Source organism: Alternaria ventricosa, assembly GCF_023758065.1.
Source record: "Alternaria ventricosa strain BMP 2768 chromosome Unknown scaffold_6, whole genome shotgun sequence".
NCBI lineage: Eukaryota > Fungi > Ascomycota > Dothideomycetes > Pleosporales > Pleosporaceae > Alternaria > Alternaria ventricosa.
In genome coordinates, this window is record NW_026055686.1 from 1,652,528 (window position 1) to 1,671,924 (window position 19,397).

General features: G+C 52.6%; 6 protein-coding genes across 6 annotated transcripts; 3 read left to right on the top strand and 3 right to left on the bottom strand.

Annotated features, from left to right (window-relative positions):
- Positions 1 to 4,994: 4,994 nt before the first annotated feature.
- On the bottom strand, positions 4,995 to 6,084 carry J4E93_004646 (uncharacterized protein; the record flags this gene model as incomplete). The annotated part of the gene is made up of 3 exons (XM_049342573.1): positions 4,995 to 5,261; positions 5,325 to 5,900; positions 5,986 to 6,084. The coding sequence occupies 3 exons, from the start codon at positions 6,082 to 6,084 to the stop codon at positions 4,995 to 4,997; spliced, it is 942 nt and encodes a 313-aa protein (XP_049200725.1).
- A 3,961-nt stretch (positions 6,085 to 10,045) lies between these two features.
- On the bottom strand, positions 10,046 to 10,713 carry J4E93_004647 (uncharacterized protein; the record flags this gene model as incomplete). The annotated part of the gene is made up of 4 exons (XM_049342574.1): positions 10,046 to 10,072; positions 10,126 to 10,284; positions 10,332 to 10,412; positions 10,465 to 10,713. 4 exons carry the CDS (start codon positions 10,711 to 10,713, stop codon positions 10,046 to 10,048), a joined length of 516 nt encoding a protein of 171 aa, XP_049200726.1.
- Positions 10,714 to 11,344: 631 nt separating this feature from the next.
- J4E93_004648 (uncharacterized protein) lies at positions 11,345 to 12,075 on the top strand (the record flags this gene model as incomplete). The annotated part of the gene is made up of 4 exons (XM_049342575.1): positions 11,345 to 11,377; positions 11,426 to 11,449; positions 11,506 to 11,565; positions 11,614 to 12,075. The coding sequence occupies 4 exons, from the start codon at positions 11,345 to 11,347 to the stop codon at positions 12,073 to 12,075; spliced, it is 579 nt and encodes a 192-aa protein (XP_049200727.1).
- A 1,076-nt stretch (positions 12,076 to 13,151) lies between these two features.
- On the top strand, positions 13,152 to 15,334 carry ATP1 (Alpha subunit of the F1 sector of mitochondrial F1F0 ATP synthase; the record flags this gene model as incomplete). The annotated part of the gene is made up of 6 exons (XM_049342576.1): positions 13,152 to 13,223; positions 13,415 to 13,623; positions 13,677 to 14,072; positions 14,126 to 14,296; positions 14,478 to 14,617; positions 14,670 to 15,334. 6 exons carry the CDS (start codon positions 13,152 to 13,154, stop codon positions 15,332 to 15,334), a joined length of 1,653 nt encoding a protein of 550 aa, XP_049200728.1.
- A 758-nt stretch (positions 15,335 to 16,092) lies between these two features.
- J4E93_004650 (uncharacterized protein) lies at positions 16,093 to 17,294 on the bottom strand (the record flags this gene model as incomplete). Its single annotated transcript, XM_049342577.1, has 2 exons — positions 16,093 to 16,795; positions 16,843 to 17,294. 2 exons carry the CDS (start codon positions 17,292 to 17,294, stop codon positions 16,093 to 16,095), a joined length of 1,155 nt encoding a protein of 384 aa, XP_049200729.1.
- A 1,105-nt stretch (positions 17,295 to 18,399) lies between these two features.
- On the top strand, positions 18,400 to 19,326 carry J4E93_004651 (uncharacterized protein; the record flags this gene model as incomplete). The annotated part of the gene is made up of 1 exon (XM_049342578.1): positions 18,400 to 19,326. One exon carries the CDS (start codon positions 18,400 to 18,402, stop codon positions 19,324 to 19,326), a length of 927 nt encoding a protein of 308 aa, XP_049200730.1.
- Positions 19,327 to 19,397: the final 71 nt, after the last annotated feature.

The window sequence follows — 19,397 nt, forward strand, 5'->3', positions numbered from 1 at the left end:
CAACCATCGGATCAGCCTTATCGTGCGCCTAGAGCTGTGTACGCCTGGCATCGGGGTAGATAAGCCCATGCGTCAACACTGCACCTAGCCACTGAGATACCATTCAACAATGATCTCACATATGACACCATGGGAGCGTCGAGCAAGGCTGTGGTATCGAAGTCAACTGAGCAGCATTTCAAAATGACCATAAATCAAGACGACGTCACAGTTGAAGCGGTGAGGATGCAGGCTACTTTTACACGTAGCCCTACGACGCTTTTCATGCGTTCTAAACCGTGGCGCGCGCACCGTAAGGGGGTTGTCAGGGGTAGGGTATTACAAGGATACCTGAATTTTCTAAGACAGCTTCTACGTGCAACAAGTCTTTATTCTTTATTTACTACTAAGAGCTATGAAGACTATAATTAATATGAAATCTTAAGCCTGTTAAGGCCTAAAGAAGTTTCCTCTATTCTAATATAGAAAGGCAGCAATAGCAACAACAGCAGTGTTAAAAATGGTGACAACACTCCTTCTAATTATCCTTAACTAAGATATAATACTCGCTGCTCTCTTTCTAACAGGACTCGCTGCTCTCTTTCTATGCCCCAACTATAAGTCGAATAGCTTCCCATTTTTGCGAATCCGATTCGTTCGCAGACGGTACAGTCGTCGTTAATCCACCTAGCAATAAGGCACTCCTTGGGGGCCCAGCTTGAGTAGACCGATGCCCAACAGTCCCTATACAATGCACGGGCTTCAAATTCATCAAAGGGCTTGGGATACAACTTGCGGGCATCTTTGTCTTCCTCGAACCACGCGAGTTCGTCAGCTAGATGTATCAGAAAGGTTCCTCGATCTTGCAGTTCCTCCATCTCGACACCAAAAGCCACTAAAACCCGGTAAGGAGGTCCGAGAGACACGCTCTCTAGCACAGGTAAAGGAAGCTCGTAATGATTCGTTGTAGCGTGCGGATGCGCCATTTTCGATGGTCCACTTCTGTACTTGCTGGTGAAGAACTGTGATGTCGGCAGGCAAGTTGCTGAGAATTTTAACATGCACGGTGTTGCCGTGCCCTTTGGCAGGCAATAGCCAGCGAGGTTCTCGTCAAATGACACGATCTCAACGTCTTTGACATATAGACGTCTGGAACTTTGGTTGCAGCCAAACGGCGGTAGCCAGCTCTTCCTGCCTGTCCATCCAGCCCAAGACCAGCTGGGCAGCGATGAGATCCCTACACCATCCATGGATGTGCATGTGTAGCGTCTAGCTGAGAGGCCTTGAGACACCCACGACATTGCCAGGATAAGATCCGTACTAGGAAGACCATAGATCATGCGTTCGGGCTTGATCATCTTGGACTCCAAGAATGCGCTTATTCCGGCAAATGCGCGTAGGATATCAGTGTCGTATGTTAAGTTTCTCTTCGTGAATGAGATGACAAGATCGCGATACGATATAATGTCACGTAAGCTGTCCCATCTGGCTTTTATCGGGACGAGCTTTCGTAGCGGATGGAAGCGTATGCACGCCTCGGGAAGACTGCCATACAGCTCGCTGAATAGCACCGAAGGGCAGGTCAGAAACGCTTCAAGATGTGTCAAGACAAGGCATCGGGTCGACAGGATTCGTTCTTGGAAGGCTAAAGTGAGGTTAGTGACCATCTTGTTTTGAACTTTCCATACAGCGCTTACTCCACGCACGACCTTCATATGTGACATCGTCGAGATGCACTCCCAATTCCTGAGTTTTTCTTACTAAGCGCATGGGTCCGATCTTGGGCGTTTGCTGCGGTGCCCTGCTTCCAGTTCGTACCCCGGGAAGCTTATCCATGGCACTTGTAGAGGATGCGGCTATAATAGTGAGAACTGACTGCGAGTATATGTAGTCCATGCGGTTGATGTAGAAAGCCGTGAGTACCCCTTCGTCTTGTGGAATGCAAAGGCCATCGACCCACAAGTATCTCACCTTTATCGATCGAGTAAGCTGTATGGCATCCTGAACAACCGGCGCTGGGCAAAGCTTGTCGAGTGCCCCAGGTCGCATGAGAACCTCGCGATTCTCACTTGTGGTCCTGAGAACCTGAGCACCACCCCAGACATAACTGAGCGAACAGTAACGCGAGGTCGTATCCGCTTCGACAAGGCAAAGCCTTTGCGTATCAATGAGAATAAGCTTCATCGTTTTCTCGTCTGATGTTCGCCTACTACTGCTGCCACATCCATTGGCGCGGTCGTGTACAGAATGTGCACCACAGCAACTGTCAATGAAGCCGGACACCCAGCGAGGGTTGATCAAGGATCCATCGCCATGACATCGCCAGCTGCGCATGCGAGGGACTAGAGCCACGTCCATAGCAGACCGTTGTTTCCAAGGCCTATCGACGATCAATTGACAGCAAAAGCGCATTGCGCCGTCGTAGATTACCAATATTTCCGTGGGGAGCATGATATTCGTTCGTATCCAGCATCCGACATTCTTTGAGCCTATGTTTTCATCGCAGCGTGTGAGGGGCGCATCGATCTGCTTTTGCAGAATTATGTAGAGGAAGTCGCAGATGACGCATGGTCTTCGAGAGGAGATCTCGTTTAATGTGCCGAAATTGGTTTTGAGCAGGGAAACATGCTTTTGGAGTACGAAGTGTGAAGAGCACACTTTACATAGCCGCAATTTGATTCGCGTAGGTGGTGCATCGTGTGTTGTGATGTTTGTGTAAGTTGGTGTGGGGAGGCTGAGGGTGGGTGGCTGGGGAAATCGCGGTAACGACATGGCAACTACTAAGTTACTTCGTTGCGCGTGAGGCCTCCTTTTATCAACACGTTAAGCCCACAGCACGCAGAAACTGCTTCAGAGCCCTTTATATGATGTTTAGCTTATAATGAAGCGGCTGTGCAGTTTTCAACCTCGTCGCGCGGTGGTGGCTGAGTCTCAGCCTGATGGAGCACCGCGCCCCGGTAAGCTATTACCCAACTTACTGTAACAGGCTAAGCATGTCACACGAGTTACGCTGCATAGGTAGCTTTTGTCACGCGATTCCTGCTCCGCCCCTTCCGCCTAGTCTAGCGCAACTACAGCCAGAGATCATGGAAGAGATAAGGAATAAGACGCACCTGCTGCAAGACTCGAACGCTGCCGAGCCGCGCTGGAGCAGCGACGTGCACTTCATGATGCTGCGCCAGGTGTGCATGCACTTGCCAGGTATTCATGAGCAGAACATTACATCAGCCCGACCAAATCTCCACCTCGTCCCAAAGACCGGGTCCAACAACACGGAATCTAAGCGTTGCTCTGTGATGATAGCCTGATCCCATCCCGCCTTGTCCAGCAGGTGCTTGCAAATCCACGCAACGAGATTGACAGTATAAACCATACGAGCGCGAGCGTGCAAAGCTTGAGACAAGACCCCATCGCGATCTCCATCGAAACAAAACCCCCAACGGCAGCGAGCCAACACAACTCTCGCTCTGGGCAGCGACGCATTTCAACTGCCTGCGCACCTTGCTACGACCCACCAAACGCGACGTAGTTTTCATGCCGTTGCCACTAATAATGGCAGTCGGTGTAAACCGTAGCGCGCGCGAAGGGGGTCTGAAGTCATGCATAGTATACCTAGGTGTGGAATCAGCCTTAACGAAGTGGTTCTCAATCGTAAAATCATTACCTAGGCACGTTTAGAGGAATTCAAAAGCATATCACGCTTAATATCAATTAAAATGCATGCCGTCAACCCCCCTAGCGCGCTACGGAAGTCTCATGAACATGGAGAAAGCACAACGAACATCGATTCCGACGATGGAACTGATCCAAAGGAGCGGAGAGCGTCTGTTCTGTGGGTTGGCGTCCTTCAAGGTCCAATTAGGCAAGTCTTAACGGTGTTGGTAGTCGTATTCCATGCATTGCTCGTGGTGGACGCTGCTAGCGTGGTTGCTTAATGAGCCCTCGCACCTGTACTCATGTCGTTGTGCATTATGCACAACTTCTGTAACTTTGTAGATTTTCCTAATGTACGCCTAAGAACTAGTACAAAACCCTGTCTTTCTCCTCTGCTGCTGCTGCTCTGCCACTATCAAAGAGTTAACATTCACATCCAGCGAAGTGCAATAATCGGATCACAACTTTAAACACGATGTCACGTACCAAGATTTCAATCTCTCCACCGCCAGAGCTTCGTAGGTGCAAAGCCCATCGGTGGAAGCTCACAAACTAACCATTCTCTAGCTCCGGCGAATGAGAAATAGGTCAGTGGCGTGGCATCCTCGAACCAGAAGTACCAAGCCTTTCAAGGGCTCTGATCGGGTACCCAGCGGCTCGACCTGCGTGATAACACCATATGCGGTCGCTAACGTGTGCGTGTCATAGTTTCGAAGAAGTACAACTGCCTGCATCAACACTGCATACTTTGGTTCTTCCATCTCGTCCCATGGTACTGCGGTGACGCGACGCAGACGAGCGACTCACAACTTCCGAATTCCATATGAACCCATCCAATCAGATCCTCTCGAAAAAAGAGAAGTATCGTTAACACAAGAGCTGGGATGCATCGCCTGTACACCCACTCGCTCCACACGAAGCCAAAAAACAAAACAAAAAGGAACGTCGGAGCGGTAGACTAAATCGCTAGTCACACAACAGGAGAGAAAGCGTATGGATTCAAGTGTGAACAAGCTCACGGAGTTGGAAGAGGCATTGTCATCGGCGCTTCTTACGACGTGTTCGAACAGCCTAGTGAAGTGCTGCGGCTTTCTAATGTACTTGTATCTTTTCAGTCCATGCCATTGTACTACATCAACGACACCAAGTCTCCCTCCATTGAACGGTTGTACCTGTAGCATCCGTGTGAGAGTAAATCATAATGTTCACATGTCAGTGAAGCATCAAGCTATCATCAGCCCTTGCCTCGCTGCCATGTCCGAAGACAACCGCGACGAACCTTCAAGATTCCGCACGTACATGACCAAAGACGTAATGTTGGTTCATCTTTCTATTCCATGCTAGTTCACGTTCTCTTCCCGTCAAGTACTCTCCTCATACACATCTGCGTCCTCGTGTCCACTCCTCCGTAGGAAAATCTTCATGCTCTCGAGCACTTGTTTCTTCAGATCCGATCTTTTCAGGTTCTGCCCCGGAAATCCTCCATACGTCCTGTCAAACTCGAACGGCTTGATTGCCTTCCATATCCCATGGATAGCCTTGGGCGTTAGTGGAATCATGTTGGGATACGCCCACATGAACGAGTAGGATGTCGTATCCGGCACGCGGTGCGCGTTACTGAATCCAGACTATCGCGATTGTTAGCCATGTTAAGCTCAACAATTTTCGAAAAGGAAGAGAACAGGACTGACAGGCACACTCATAAACGTATCAGCGATGAAAAGCTTCCGGTCCCACCACAGCACCGCACTGCCCTCAAAGTGCCCACCGCATTGAATCATCTTAGCCTCGCCCCCACTTTCTTCAATCTCAGTAACTCCCTTGACGAACTTCCTCACACCATTCTGATCCTTTCGGTTCAACCACGTCTGATCATCGCCACACATATACACGGGACACCCAAACACACTCGCCCACTCCAAATGCGTAGTGTAGAAATGCGGATGGCTGATCACCATAGCCTTTAGCCCACCCTTTCCCTTGATGAAGTCGATGGTAGCAGGGTTTAAGAATGCGACACAATCCCAAAGGATATTGCCACGTGATGTCTGCAGTAAGATGGCTCTTTGACCAATACCAAGTTGCTTGCGGGTTGTGCTAGAATCGGCCAGACCTGGGGGAAGTTCCGATGGAGAGAGAGGCGCAGTGGTTATGTAGTGGATGCGAGGGTCTTCTTTATCCGTCTCAAAAGTGTTCTTTTGGAGGGATTGGCAGGCGGAGAGCGAGGTCCAGGATTGTCCTGATGCGGGAACGTACTGGCGAGGGTCCTAGATATTCATCAGCTTTATTACTTTTGTGTTTCGTTTTCTGGCCGTGCTGATTCTGGATTCTTGGTATTGGTGATGGACATACATCACAGATCCGGCATGTCTCCGGGTGCTGCTCAAGCGGAACGTCGAATTGCGTGCCGCATGTTTCGCAGATGGCTAGGTTGCTAGGCTCGAAACTCATTTTGTCGATATTTGAGGTTTGTATATCGAGCCACAACTTAGTCGAGGCGAGAAATGTAAGAGCATGGGCGAAGATGCCGTCATGCTTGCGATGTGTGATGTAGTAGCTTCAAAAGTGGGGTTCGGGAGGGGAAAGAGAAGCTGATGAGAGCTTCCTCATGACAGCCACTTTTGGGCCTGCAAATGTATTGAGTGACATTTTTATAACCGTACCGCGATATCATGATTGTCAAGAAAGTTCAAAGTCGCGTCAAAGTGTGGGGCTTGCTTGAGCATATTCCCAGGTTTACTCCGGTACTCAAAAGCGGCGAATCAGCAAGTACTGCATCATGCATCTAAGCTGGCTTCTCTACATTCGTCGACTTATTAGCTGCGAAATTCAACGGTATCTGGAAATTCAGGATAGTTGATGAGAATGTTGTTGCAAGGTAATGATATTGGATTCCTGCGCCTGTAACGCCTACGCATTCTATACGCGCCAAACACTATACATGTCGAGCCTTTGACTCACGCCCTATCGACTTCGCATCAAGTTGCGATTTGGGCACCGCATTCGTAATCCTCGACCATTCGCCGTTGAAAGCATTGACGAGCCACCACTTAAGCTCTGGAATTCTGTTAGTTGCTTGGTCGTATCGACGGCACACTAATCACTTACTGTCGTAGACAATCCTATTCGCGTTGTGGAAGTATATACTATGATCCGAATCGGGGAACACATGAACGTCGTAGTTCTCGATACCCGCAAGATCCAGCCGGTCAAGCAGGGTAAGTGTGTTTTGCATGTGTACGTTGTCATCAGCGACACCGTGCATGACCAAAAAGCGGACATTCTTCGCTAGGGAAGTGACATCGGTGATGGTGGAATTGTCGTAGCCTTCGGCATTGTTCTGCGGCGTGTGCATGTAGCGCTCCGTGTAGATGGAATCTGCGGGAAAGAATTAGAGAAGTAGATGAGTACCGTGAGTCTTCTTACCATAGTACCGCCAATCAGTCACAGGAGCGACAGCCATCCCATACTTGAACGTCTCTCCTCCATCCTGCTCGAGTGTCTTCAGTGTGTTGAAACCACCGTAACTCCAGCCCCAGATCGCAAGTCGATCAGCGTCCACGTACTTCTTGCTGGCCCAGATTTTGGCCGCGGCGATCTGATCGTGCGCCTCGTAGTATCCAATGTTGCCTCTCGTGATGCATCGAAGCTTCCGCCCAAGGAAACCCGTACCTCGCCCGTCCACTGTCACCACAATGTACCCGAGACTGGCGGCAATGTACGACTGGAAATCAACCTTGAACTTCTTGTTGACTTCCTGCGACCCCGGCCCGCTGTATTGGTAGAAGAGAACAGGGTACTTCTTCTTCGGGTTAAAGTGCGGCGGGCGACGCTCGAGGACGTTCAGCTCAAAGCCATCAACGTTGATTGTCTGATAGTTGAGAATGGGCATCTCAAGCCGGCGTACAAAGCGGTCAAGCGCTTTGTTTTCCTCAATGACCTTCTCGTACTTATCGTTGTTCGATGGCGTGCTGATGATCTTCTGCCATGGGATTCCGGGACCGTTGTAGGTGATCAAGGCGTAAGAGCCACCAGCTGAGAAGGAAGCGTCGTAGTAGCCTGAGCCTCCATTCTCCAGCATTTCGCTCTTTCCAGTACCGTTCAAGAGTACAGAGTAGACGTGTCGTTCCATGGAGCTCTTCTCGGTTGAAACGTAGTACACCAGGTTGTTCTTCAGGTCCACACGAGAAGGCGCATCAACGACTTCCCACTCGCCCTGAGTGAGCAACACAGGCTTGTCACTATCCAATGGTGAAAAGTAGCCGATATGGTCGTAGCCTTCGTGAATGATTGTATCAATGTATCCATCATCCTTGCGGCCGTTGTCAGGATCAGCCGGTACGAACGTTGTCTTCTGTGAGACTTCCATCCAGCCGCCGTCCAGCTCAGCGACGTTCTCGGTCCTTACAGTCTTGCCAGTGCGCTTTTCGACGTCCATCAAGACGAGCTTCAGGATGTCGCTCTCGCGGTTGGTCTCACGGACAAGTACTTGCTTCGTCTTTCCAGCCCAGACGATCTCGGTGATCAGACGGTTTTCGTCGCTGAAATCGTCTTCTATCTCGACACTGAAGACTTCGCCCTTTTCGACATCGTAGAATTGTAGTGAAACGATGGGGTTGGGGGCGCCTGCCTTGGGGTACTTGATGTCGCGAACCTCGGGGTAGTTCTCTTCGCCAGCCTTAGGCTTCTCTCCGCTAGGCCGTGACACGAAATACTGGACCGGGTATGTCGGGACGGTGGACTCGTCGGTACGCAGGAAAGCGATGTACTTGCCATCCTCAGACCACCATGTCGCACTGTTTCCTTGGAAGACCTCCTCCTCGTATACCCAGTCAGGTACACCATAGAAGAGCTCAGAGCCACCGTCTTTCGTAATCTGTATGACCTCCTTGGAGTTCAGCTTGCGCAGGAACATGTTGTTGTCTCTCGTGAACACGACGGCATCCGACTGCGGAGATATCGAGGCTAGCTGGATTGCGCCGTTTGGCTGGTCCGGATCCAAAGCTTCGCCAGTCTGTGTCTCAACATCAAAAATCCAGTACTTCGCAGTACCGGAATGTCGCCAGTTCTTTTGGTAATCCGACGTGACAAGCACCTTCTTGAAGTCTTTACTTGGCTGAACATCACTGGGATAGACGTATGTGCCATCCACCTCAAATGTGTTCTTCTTCATCAGCGTGGTCTTGCTCGCAGAAGACGTTGCCTCGCCCTTGGACCTTATGTCCTCAACGACCAGGTATTCCTCGTTGCTCGAGCCCTTCTCAAGCAACAGGCCATCCTCGCCCTTCGGTCCCGGTATCCATGCGACGCTTTGCTGTTGGGCATAGAAGCGGCCTCCGAAGACGTCGTCCAACGTAATCTTCCTCCCTGAGCCCTTGGTAGAACTGGCAAGAGGGTCGTGTGGTCTGGACGAAGCATGCTTGTAGCTGCCGTTCATCAAGAAGAAGACAAGCGCAAGCGCCCATCCAGCTACACAGGCCGTGCCCACAATCCATAGCCACCTCCTTGTCTTTTTGTCTACAGCAATGGGGGCCTTGAACCGCCCATCCTCGACGTCGAACGGCTCGCGCGCCTGGCTTGCGTCGTCATCGTCGTCCGTGTACTTCTCCCCACGCTTCAGTTGCGACGCACGATTGAGGGACGGGTCGTTGATGTGTTCGAGGACGAGCGACGTTGTGGAAATCGAGGATATGGATGTTTCGTAGCCGTCTTCTGAAGTGCGCGCGGATCTCTCTTCCTTGGTTAGCAGCTCCGTCTCCTCCTCCTTCGCGGCGCGCTGTCGCGGCATGGTAATGATCAAGTAAGAACAAGTACGCAAGCAATTATAACATTGTAGTAAAAGGCGACGCAGGATCAGATGAGACCAGCCTCAAGAAAAGGGTATAGTGGCAAGGCGCGGGTGCGGGTTATGAACAGTGTCCAGCTGGGCGGAGTTGCGGAGTTCACGCGGAGGTGCGGGAGCTGGTGTTGGCCGAAACGCCCCAAGCCACTCTTCGACGCAAGGGGCCGCCCGCGCTGCACTAAGACTTGCATTACATACAATGAGATTGTGGTACGCGATCCTATTCAAGCCTATTCTGGGAATTTATTGGAAGAATGGCGCTACAAACTGTGCCAAATCTAGATGGTGTGATTTCCTTCTCTGTTATTTCAATACAGCCACATCTGCTCTGATTCTGCAAAACCTTGAACCAATTGAGCAATTGCCTTACTCCCTACGAGTACTGATACAGCCAAGAATTCGTTATTACGCTTCGTGTTTCTACGACGGTGTTGGTTTGTGCATGAGTTGCCAGATGGCCCCGCCGAACAATAACGTCTGCTCTGTAGTGAATATGTATGTTTGATTAGACTGCTCACGCACTGGCCCTCTAGAATGGCGCATACTGTCAATGGCCGTCGAATCATCCTACTATGAGGGCAATGGGCCAAGATAATCCTAGAAGTTTCGCTTAGCCGGTAGTCGACAAGGCCGGCGTTCATCTTTCTTACCTCCTTCATGGTGCCGACCGCATACATCTTGTCCACCTCTGATCTCAGACCCTTGATCTTTATGCGGATGTTGGTACCCTTCTCGATAACCTGCTCTCCGTCGTCGGTCCACTGCGGGGGTGTAGCGTTCGCGTCGAACTTGATTTCAGCGGGGATCATCTGTCGCTGTTAGTGATGGATGGAGGTATTAGTGTGGTGAGATTTACACTGCGTCCCACAAAGGCCTGCAAAGATCCACAGTCGACGAAGAAGCCGGTGCGGAGTACTGAGGTGACAATGCCGTCCATCTTGATATGGTTAGCAGTGGACTCGATAATCACGTCGGCCGCTTCCACATACCACCTCGCCCTTGTATGGCCGCCACACGACCGCCTTATAGTGCACGACGTACTCGGCAGAGCCGGAGCCAGGCATCACTTTGCCATCGGAGATGTCGAACGAGTCCAGAATGCACACGATGGTGTACTTTCCCGTGCTCGATCCCTCCTCTTTTTGTAGCAGCTCGCGGTGGATGTGCTGACGGATGAGCGGGCCAAAGTACGAGGGATGCAGCTGGATCGTCTTCTCAAGCTCTTTGAGGAAGAACATGTTGCGCGTTGTACGGCGGATACGGTAGAGGAGATGCGCGGTGTGGACGAGTTGCACGGTTCAACGGTGAAGATCGAGACAAGGTGAAGACAGGACCGTCGTCCTTGCTATTACGCGACTTTATTGTCTTTATGCTGAGCGGCCCAGTCAAGAGTCGACAGTATACGGTAGGCAGCGCGCGTGCTTCAGCGAGACGCGCCTTCGGCCTCCAACGCAGCCCTGATTCTTATTTGCAACAGCCCATGCACCCAAGTTGCAGTGTGATCGCGGCGCCCGTGCAAGTCCGAGGGTACAGTGGTCGCAGATGTGGGCGGAGTGAGTGTCTTGTAGGCGTGCAATGGTCGCGACAAGAAAGGTGAGCTCCAAGGGCTGCAGGGCTCTCGGCGCGGAAAATCACTCGCTAAGGCCCGAGCAGCGACCCAACTCCCACCTGCCAGCTTGCGCACCCCCACACACCCATGTCGTGATACCCATTCACCCTGCGCCATCATCTCTCGGCTCCCGCCGCCGGTGCCCTGGTCCTTCCACACTCCCCGAGCTCGACTCTTCACCCTGCGCTTCCAAGACATGATTTAGTCCTTTGACGTCCATCCCACTCTTTGACACGCGCCCACGTTCCCCATCCGGCACCATGTCTCTCAATCTAGAGAAGCAACTCGTCTTCGTACGTCATTCTTCAACAGATGTCTGTACTTGGCTGACTGGAATCTAGTACGGAGCATACCACCATAATAAAGTACGCTCTGCCGTCAGAGAGCATCTTCACATGTCAGCTAACATGCCATGTGTCAGGTCAACGTCGGCATACATCTGCTCTGTGTACCTCCGATCCTGTTGACGTCTTTCCTACTGGTGAGGAATCCGACTGCTCTCATCGCGGCACATCTAACACAGCAGTAGCTCACCAACACGCCTGCCGTCCCCATACCGTCATGGCTCTCGGTACCTAATCTCCCGCTCAACGTCGGCACGGCCGGAGCCGTTCTGTACTCAACCTTGTACATCCTTATGGAACCTGTCGCAGGTGCCATGATTGCTCCGATCCTTATCGGCAGCACCGCGTATGCGAACCATCTCACGTCCACGTACGGTGCGACTGCCAACTCGTGGGCCGGCGCAATCAACATCGCATGCTGGATCGCCCAGTTTGTCGGACACGGAAAGTTCGAAGGAAGAGCACCAGCGCTTCTGGACAACCTTGTGCAGGCCATCTTCCTGGCTCCGTTCTTCGTCTGGTTCGAGATACTCTTCATGCTCGGCTACCGCCCCGAACTCAAGCGCCGGATAGACCAGGCTGTTGACGTGGAGATTCAGAAGTTCAGGAAGAGCAAGGAGAAGGGTCAAAACGGCTCCGCGAAATGAGACGCGACTCGACAACGGATGTACAGCGCATGATCAGACCAGGACCCAGTTATTGGCACTTGCAGGTTAATCGAAGCAGACATTGGAGGGCCAGAAGACAGTGCAAATAGTGTATGAATACTGCAGGAGAAGGAGCATTGCGCAGGAGCAAGGTGTACGCGGCGTCTTGAGGTATACGTTGTCTTTGGTAGTCAAGTTTGCATAAGTGGCAGCGAGTTTTTCAAAGATTCACATAACATAGTAGGATACCAATTTAGAATGTTGCTATTTTACATTTGGAAGCCACGCTATTTCGACCGTGATCTCTGGAGTAACCCGTGCTCGAAAAATACTCGACACATTGGCGTAGCTTTTTTTGTCTACTACAACAAAACAGCAAGGCGTAGACAAGAACGTATCAACAACTTTGACACCTACGATGTGGCGGAGCTATCGTAATATTCCTTGCTATTTGCTTATGTAGATTGCAACATAGAGGACGGACGGTCGACTTGGGTTGGAATGCGCCCTTGTACGCGTTACAGGTATTGATGTATTGGAAGGGCCATTGAGGCAGATACGCCACCCGTACAGTGTATGCCCTAATCGATGCTAATTATCTGATCCTAACAGTATGAGGTTGTAAGGAAGGCCGTGATATCAATTGTACCGTACACCGAAACGCTGTCCAAAGGTATCCACAAACATTTACTTTATCTTTATCAAAGTGTGGGGTACTGGCCATGTAGACGAAGATCGTGTATCGGATCGTGATGTCGTAGGAAGAGATCAACGCGATTATGGGTAGCAATTCAATTATGCATTCCGTTGTACAGTGTTTCATTCAAAATCTACAGTCAAATCATGGCCTGCGGAGTGCCAACGTGGTGGTGTAGTGAGAGAGCTCGGTTGAGATGCGGCTTTTTTAGGATTAGGGTAGACGCCAAGGTCCGCGCTTTCCTCCCGAACCGCAGGACTTTCTTCCTCACAGCAGAGCTCCCCATCCTGCACTCCATCACCATCTCCCCTCTTCCATACCTGCATCAATCTCAATTGGTTGCAGAGCCTCCGAATTAGACTCTTGAGCAGCTGCAGCCATGTTCTCAAGGGCCATCCGCCAGTCGAGCCGCCGGGTCGCTGCAATCTCTGCCACGAGCAGGATTGCGTCGGTAAGTCCATCGCAACCGCCTGCAATTGCGCCTGCCGCCCGTCCAGCCATCGCCAGCAGCCTCCAGAACCGATATCCGATGCCATTGGCGCCGCAATGGAGCTTCGTTGATGGAACTGCCTGGGCTGCGCGGCGGCGGGACCAGCTCCCCTCTACCCAAGTGCACCACTGACGCCTTTTGCCCGCCCACAGACCCGCGCTCCCGCGTTCACCAACGCCATCCGATCCTACGCCGCCGATGCGAAGGCCACCCCCACCGAGGTTTCCTCCATCCTGGAGCAGAGGATCCGCGGTGTCCAGGAGGAGAACAGCCTCTCCGAGACTGGACGTGTCCTGTCCGTCGGTGACGGTATTGCCCGTGTCCACGGCATGAACAACGTCCAGGCTGAGGAGCTTGTCGAGTACGCCACTTGCATACCACGACAATTTGCCATGGAAGCTAACGGGGTGACAGGTTCGCCTCCGGTGTCAAGGGCATGTGCATGAACTTGGAAGCCGGCCAGGTCGGTGTTGTGCTCTTCGGTTCTGACCGTTTGGTCAAGGAGGGCGAGACCGTCAAGCGTACCGGAGAGATTGTCGACGTTCCCGTCGGCGAGGCTCTTCTCGGACGTGTCGTTGACGCTCTCGGTAACCCCATCGACGGAAAGGGCCCCCTCAAGACCACTGAGCGCCGCCGTGCTCAGCTCAAGGCCCCCGGTATTCTGCCCCGCCAGTCCGTCAAGGAGCCCGTCCAGACTGGTCTCAAGTCCGTCGACGCCATGGTTCCCATTGGACGTGGTCAGCGTGAGTTGATCATTGGTGACCGTCAAACCGGAAAGACCGCCGTTGCCCTCGACGCCATGCTTAACCAGTACGCAAACATCTTTACGATCTACAAGGAACACAAGCTGACATAAAGATCAGACAGCGATGGAACAAGGGAACCGACGAGAAGAAGAAGCTCTACTGTATCTACGTTGCCGTCGGTCAGAAGCGATCCACCGTCGCCCAGCTCGTCAAGACCCTTGAGGAGAACGACGCCATGAAGTACACCATCATCGTTGCCGCCACCGCCTCTGAGGCCGCCCCTCTGCAGTAAGTTCTATCTGTACGAGCTCACCAAATACAAGAAAAAAAACTTGCACAGCTCTGGAGCCTACATCAACGCCAGGTCACATATCTTGTGTGCTTCCATGTTGATGTAGGCTGCAGGCCTGTTCAGTTTTTTACTTGCTTGACGTGAGCTGATATGAGACATTGACTAACACAACGTCAGGTACATCGCGCCATTCGCTGGATGCTCCATGGGTGAATGGTTCCGTGACAACGGCAAGCACGCCTTGATCATCTACGATGACTTGACCAAGCAGGCCGTTGCCTACCGTCAAATGTCTCTGCTTCTCCGTCGTCCTCCTGGTTTGTTATCCCTGTGCGAACTGCATATGTGACATACACTGACAACGTTTAGGTCGTGAGGCTTACCCCGGTGACGTTTTCTACCTCCACTCTCGTCTCCTTGAGCGTGCCGCCAAGATGAACGACAAGCTTGGTGGTGGTTCGCTCACTGCTCTGCCCGTCATTGAGACCCAGGGTGGTGATGTGTCCGCTTACATTCCTACCAACGTCATTTCCATCACCGATGGCCAGATCTTCTTGGAGGCCGAGCTCTTCTACAAGGGTATCCGTCCCGCCATTAACGTCGGTCTCTCTGTCTCCCGTGTCGGTTCCGCTGCCCAGGTCAAGGCCATGAAGCAGGTCGCCGGTTCCCTCAAGCTCTTCTTGGCCCAGTACCGTGAGGTTGCTGCTTTCGCCCAATTCGGTTCCGATCTCGATGCTGCGACGAAGCAAACTTTGTCGCGCGGTGAGCGTCTCACCGAGCTCCTCAAGCAGAAGCAGTACTCTCCCATGGCCGTCAACGAGATGGTTCCTTTGATCTACGCTGGTATCAACGGTCTCCTCGACTCCGTACCCGTCAGCAAGATTCTTCAGTGGGAGGCTGACTTCCTTGCCCACCTCCGATCAAACGAGCAGGACATGCTCAACCAGATCGACCGGGAAGGTGCGCTCAGCAAGGACCTCGAGTCCAAGCTGAGGGAGGTTGCACAGAGCTTCACCAAGAGCTTCGCCGCATAGATGAGTTGAAGGCTGGAAGAGTGGGTACTGTCTATTCCAATGTTCTGAGGGGCCAAAAAAGTGCTGATTGGTCTTTGAGAATAGATGTATAATAGAAGATGCGTCCTCGCCATCAGCTGTGTCTCAATATGGAAGATTTGTTCGTTTTTCTGCATTGACATCAGCCTGGCAACGCACGCCTACCTTGGTCGACGAATACCTCTTGTGATTCCCTGTGCTCCTGTTAGCGGTACATATACGGCTCTTTTTCAGCTCATGGAAGTGGGATGGTGGAGGCTCTGTATATGACAAATGAACGTTTCCTCTGTTATATTTGTTACGTGCCTGATGTATGTGACCATTCATAGAAGTACTGATGTACGTAGAACTCGTTTATTTCTACTATAATTGGCTATCGTCTTGGAGCATACGGTGATCATTTTGGGTAGCATCCGAACAGCTTAGGGGTATCGTGTATACGTACATTGCTTCATACCCCACACCTCTGTCCATGGGGGAATCACCGAATACCTCCCGGGGCCAGTATGAAACATTATCTGAACACGCAAGCTTGTCTGTAACAGGCAAACGGCATGTAGAATTCTGGAATACGGAGTGGAATTCAGACCCTATTCTCGTGGCTGGTAACCAGATGATACCTGTGTTACCATATGGTTGAAAGGGAAGGACATTTGGCAATGCGGATTCAATTCTAGTGGTCTATAGTAGGTACTCGCCTATCCAAGCGATCTAAGAAAAAGGACCGTATACAAATGCGTCTACTTCTGCCTTCCGCGTCCCCGTTCTTCTCCGTCACTGGCATCGCCATCCTTGAAAGGATCGTCGCCGATTTCCACGGCATCACCTGTCTCAGGTGGCTCATCTCTGTACTCATCGTCCCACGTGGTCCGGAGACTGATATCGTCATCCTCCTCGCGTAATCTCTCGGCAGCTTCCAGCGCTCCCGGGTCATCCGCGTATTCATGTTCAAGGTCCTCGATACTCATGCGACGGATACCCGCACGCTCTTCAGCTTCTAGCTGTGCAGCGCGGGCCTTGGTCTTGCGGTATACGAGCCAGCCTGTGGTAACACCCGCAACGAGACCAATGAAGATGGAAACGTAGGATAGGGCTTTTGTGCTGGGGTCCATCTTGCCTCCACTTTCGGCAATCTTCTCGAGTTGGCTGCCGATGAATATGTGAAGCATCAGCTTTGGTGATACTATGGCTGTGGCTAGAGCGTAGGATGCCCAGTGTACGGTGGGGAAGGTTGCGACAGCACCGTTGGAGATGGAGTATGGTAGCGGACATAAGCGGTACATGACGAGGAGTTTGAGGCCATCGTGTTTGAGGGTGAGGGAGAGGGCAGCGAAGCGCGTGTCGTTCGCTATTAGGCGGTGGACCATAGACTTGAGGAGGGTACGCGAGAGGAGGAAGGATGCTGTGCTGCCGGCGACGGTTGCTGTCGCGGCTATGAACCAACTGGTCTAATGTTAGATTGCATGTTGTGAATGACGTGTAAAGCATACCCGTTGGGAAAGCCATAGACAAAGCCGGCTATGGTGAGTAAACTCGAATACCCGATTAATGGCGGAAATGATACGATGAAGATCAAGACCCAGAGGATCAGCCATCCGGCCGTCACGTCTCTCCACTTCTTCGCGACGGGCAACAGGGCCCCGAATATGCGCTCGTTGTACACCAAGAACAGTATGCCGCCCACTGCCAGCACCAAGTTCCCTACGAAGAACAGCACTTTCTGCAGGGGTGAAAGTTTGTTATATTGATCGAGGACTCGTCGCGAAAGCGTATCGTACTTGTCCATGGCGCGCTGCCGCCATGAGGTCTGTTGACTGTGGTGCGATGCGTTGCGCCGGAAGGTAGATGATTGCGGGCGTCGACTCCATATTGGCGTCTGACCAGTTCCTTCGTCGTCTAGAGGGAGCGCAAGAGCGCGGACATCATAGTCGCTCGCTGGCATGTTGATGGATGCCTCTATACGATACGGGGAGGTGCGCCTAACGGAGTGGCGCGGAAGTATGCGGAGGTAAGAGGATGTGAATGCGGTAGGGAAGTGAATAGAAAGGTAATGGGAGATGTTAACTGATACAACTGGAGACGGACATTCCGTGTGGTGGTAGTGGAGCGTCGGAGGCAGCTTTGGTGTGAGATGCTAATGCTAGTGTGGGCGCTGTTGGAGCCCTGAGAGCTCTGGGTTTCATCGTCATCCGGGCGGACGAACGTGGTGCATCCGCCATCCGCCATCCGCCCTGCGCCCTGCATTAGGCGATTAGATCAGATCGGCCCCGAGTTGAAAAGCAGTCTTCTCGGCATCAAGATTTTTCGTGTATAAGGTGATTGCAGCATTGTATGCGCATAGACTGTGTATGACATGTGCTCTGGTCATGTTAGACAGCTCCGAGCAACCTACAATGTACTGCACCCATGGATGGTTCCGCGGACCCACCTGCACGCAAAGCACGTGATTACTCAGCCTCTCAGTCTGCCCAGGTGTGGCGTCCATAGCCCTATTCGAGGTACTTGAGGCATATGTTGCAGCTTGTTTTTCCGCCGACGAATGCCATCGCAGCACTTGTTTCTTATCCAGTCCCAGTCATCATCACGCTCAGCTGAGACTCGTTCGCACCGCATCATCACCCGCTCGAGGCTCCAGGGCCATGTAGGGCAGACCGGGAGCAAGTGCTGGAGATTACCGTTCCCGCTGTATGGTCGACGTTGCTGCACGGTGCAAGCATCCCCCACCCCTACGTAGTTGAGCCTAGTCCCTTGAGCTTCATTCGCGCTCGAGATCGCCCCAGGCATTCCATCACTCTGCCCGTTTTGGCGCACTTGGTGTGTCCTGCAGAAGAAGGCTGCGGGACTGGTTATTGCCCTTCGTTGCAGCTTCATTCCTCCTGTGACGCGCCGGTCGCTCCTCTGCCATTACCCGCAGTACTTGTAATCACCCCCGACGGCCTCCTGTCTCGACCTGGACCCCGACCTCTGACCTCTGACCTCACCCGTCCTGCGCGCCACACCTGAACACCCATCGCCCAGTATCCTTTGCCCGCTTGGGAGTAATCGCCATGGTCGCCGACGACTTGTACGAGAAGGCGCTGCCTGTGCTGCAGGACGAGGCCCTGGATGAGGAGGACAAGACGGACAAGCTCGAGGAGCTGATGCGCAAGGAGACCAACCTCACGGGCAAATCACTCGAGAACATTGTCCTAGACTGCCTCTGGCGCTATCGCGACGCCGGCAGCTCTTCCAGCTCTCCCCCCAGCCGCCATACCATCATCCGCCGGCCCTCGCCAGCTCCCTGGCAGGCCAATCGCGCCCCTACTCCTGTCAACGCCTCGCCGCGCATGGTACACCCTCCGCCGGGCTTCCCCATGCCACCTGGATTCGCGCGCACAAAGTCGTCCACCGCGTCCCCCTTTACTTCCCCGCGACCCTCGCCTCGCCTTGCTTTTTCCACACCGCATATCCCCCACAGCCCCAGCCTGAGCGCATACCAGTTCAGCGAATGCGCAAGTCCCAATACCGAGTCGTATGGCGACCTCGATGGCCACTCCGTCGACTGGCTAGTCAACGATGATGCCGCGAGCACCGAGTCGTCTCTCCTGGGCGACGGCACGCTCAACGGTGCCGCGGCCGAATGGGTGCAGCCCCAGACCATGGACATGGGCCCATACGACATGCTGCGCTCGATCCTCAGGGACGACCGATCAGACGAAGAGCTAGAGAAGGTCTTAGAGGCCAATGGCTACGACCTCAGTGCCGCTCTCCTCGCACTCATGGGACAGCAACTCGACGTACAACAACTCCCTACCACACCCTCCGAGCATCCCGGATACGTCATCGGAAAGTCTATGAGCCCAGCATTCAGGCCTAGTACACCCGTGGGCCAGCAGAAGAGCAACATCGTGTGCAAGTACTTTCTGTCAACCGGACATTGCGCCCGAGCAGACTGCAGATTCAGCCATGACACCAGCAAGACGTTATGCAAGTAGGTATACATACAGCCTCCGCTACGATCAGAACTAATACCCGACACAGATACTTTCTAAACGGAAACTGCCTG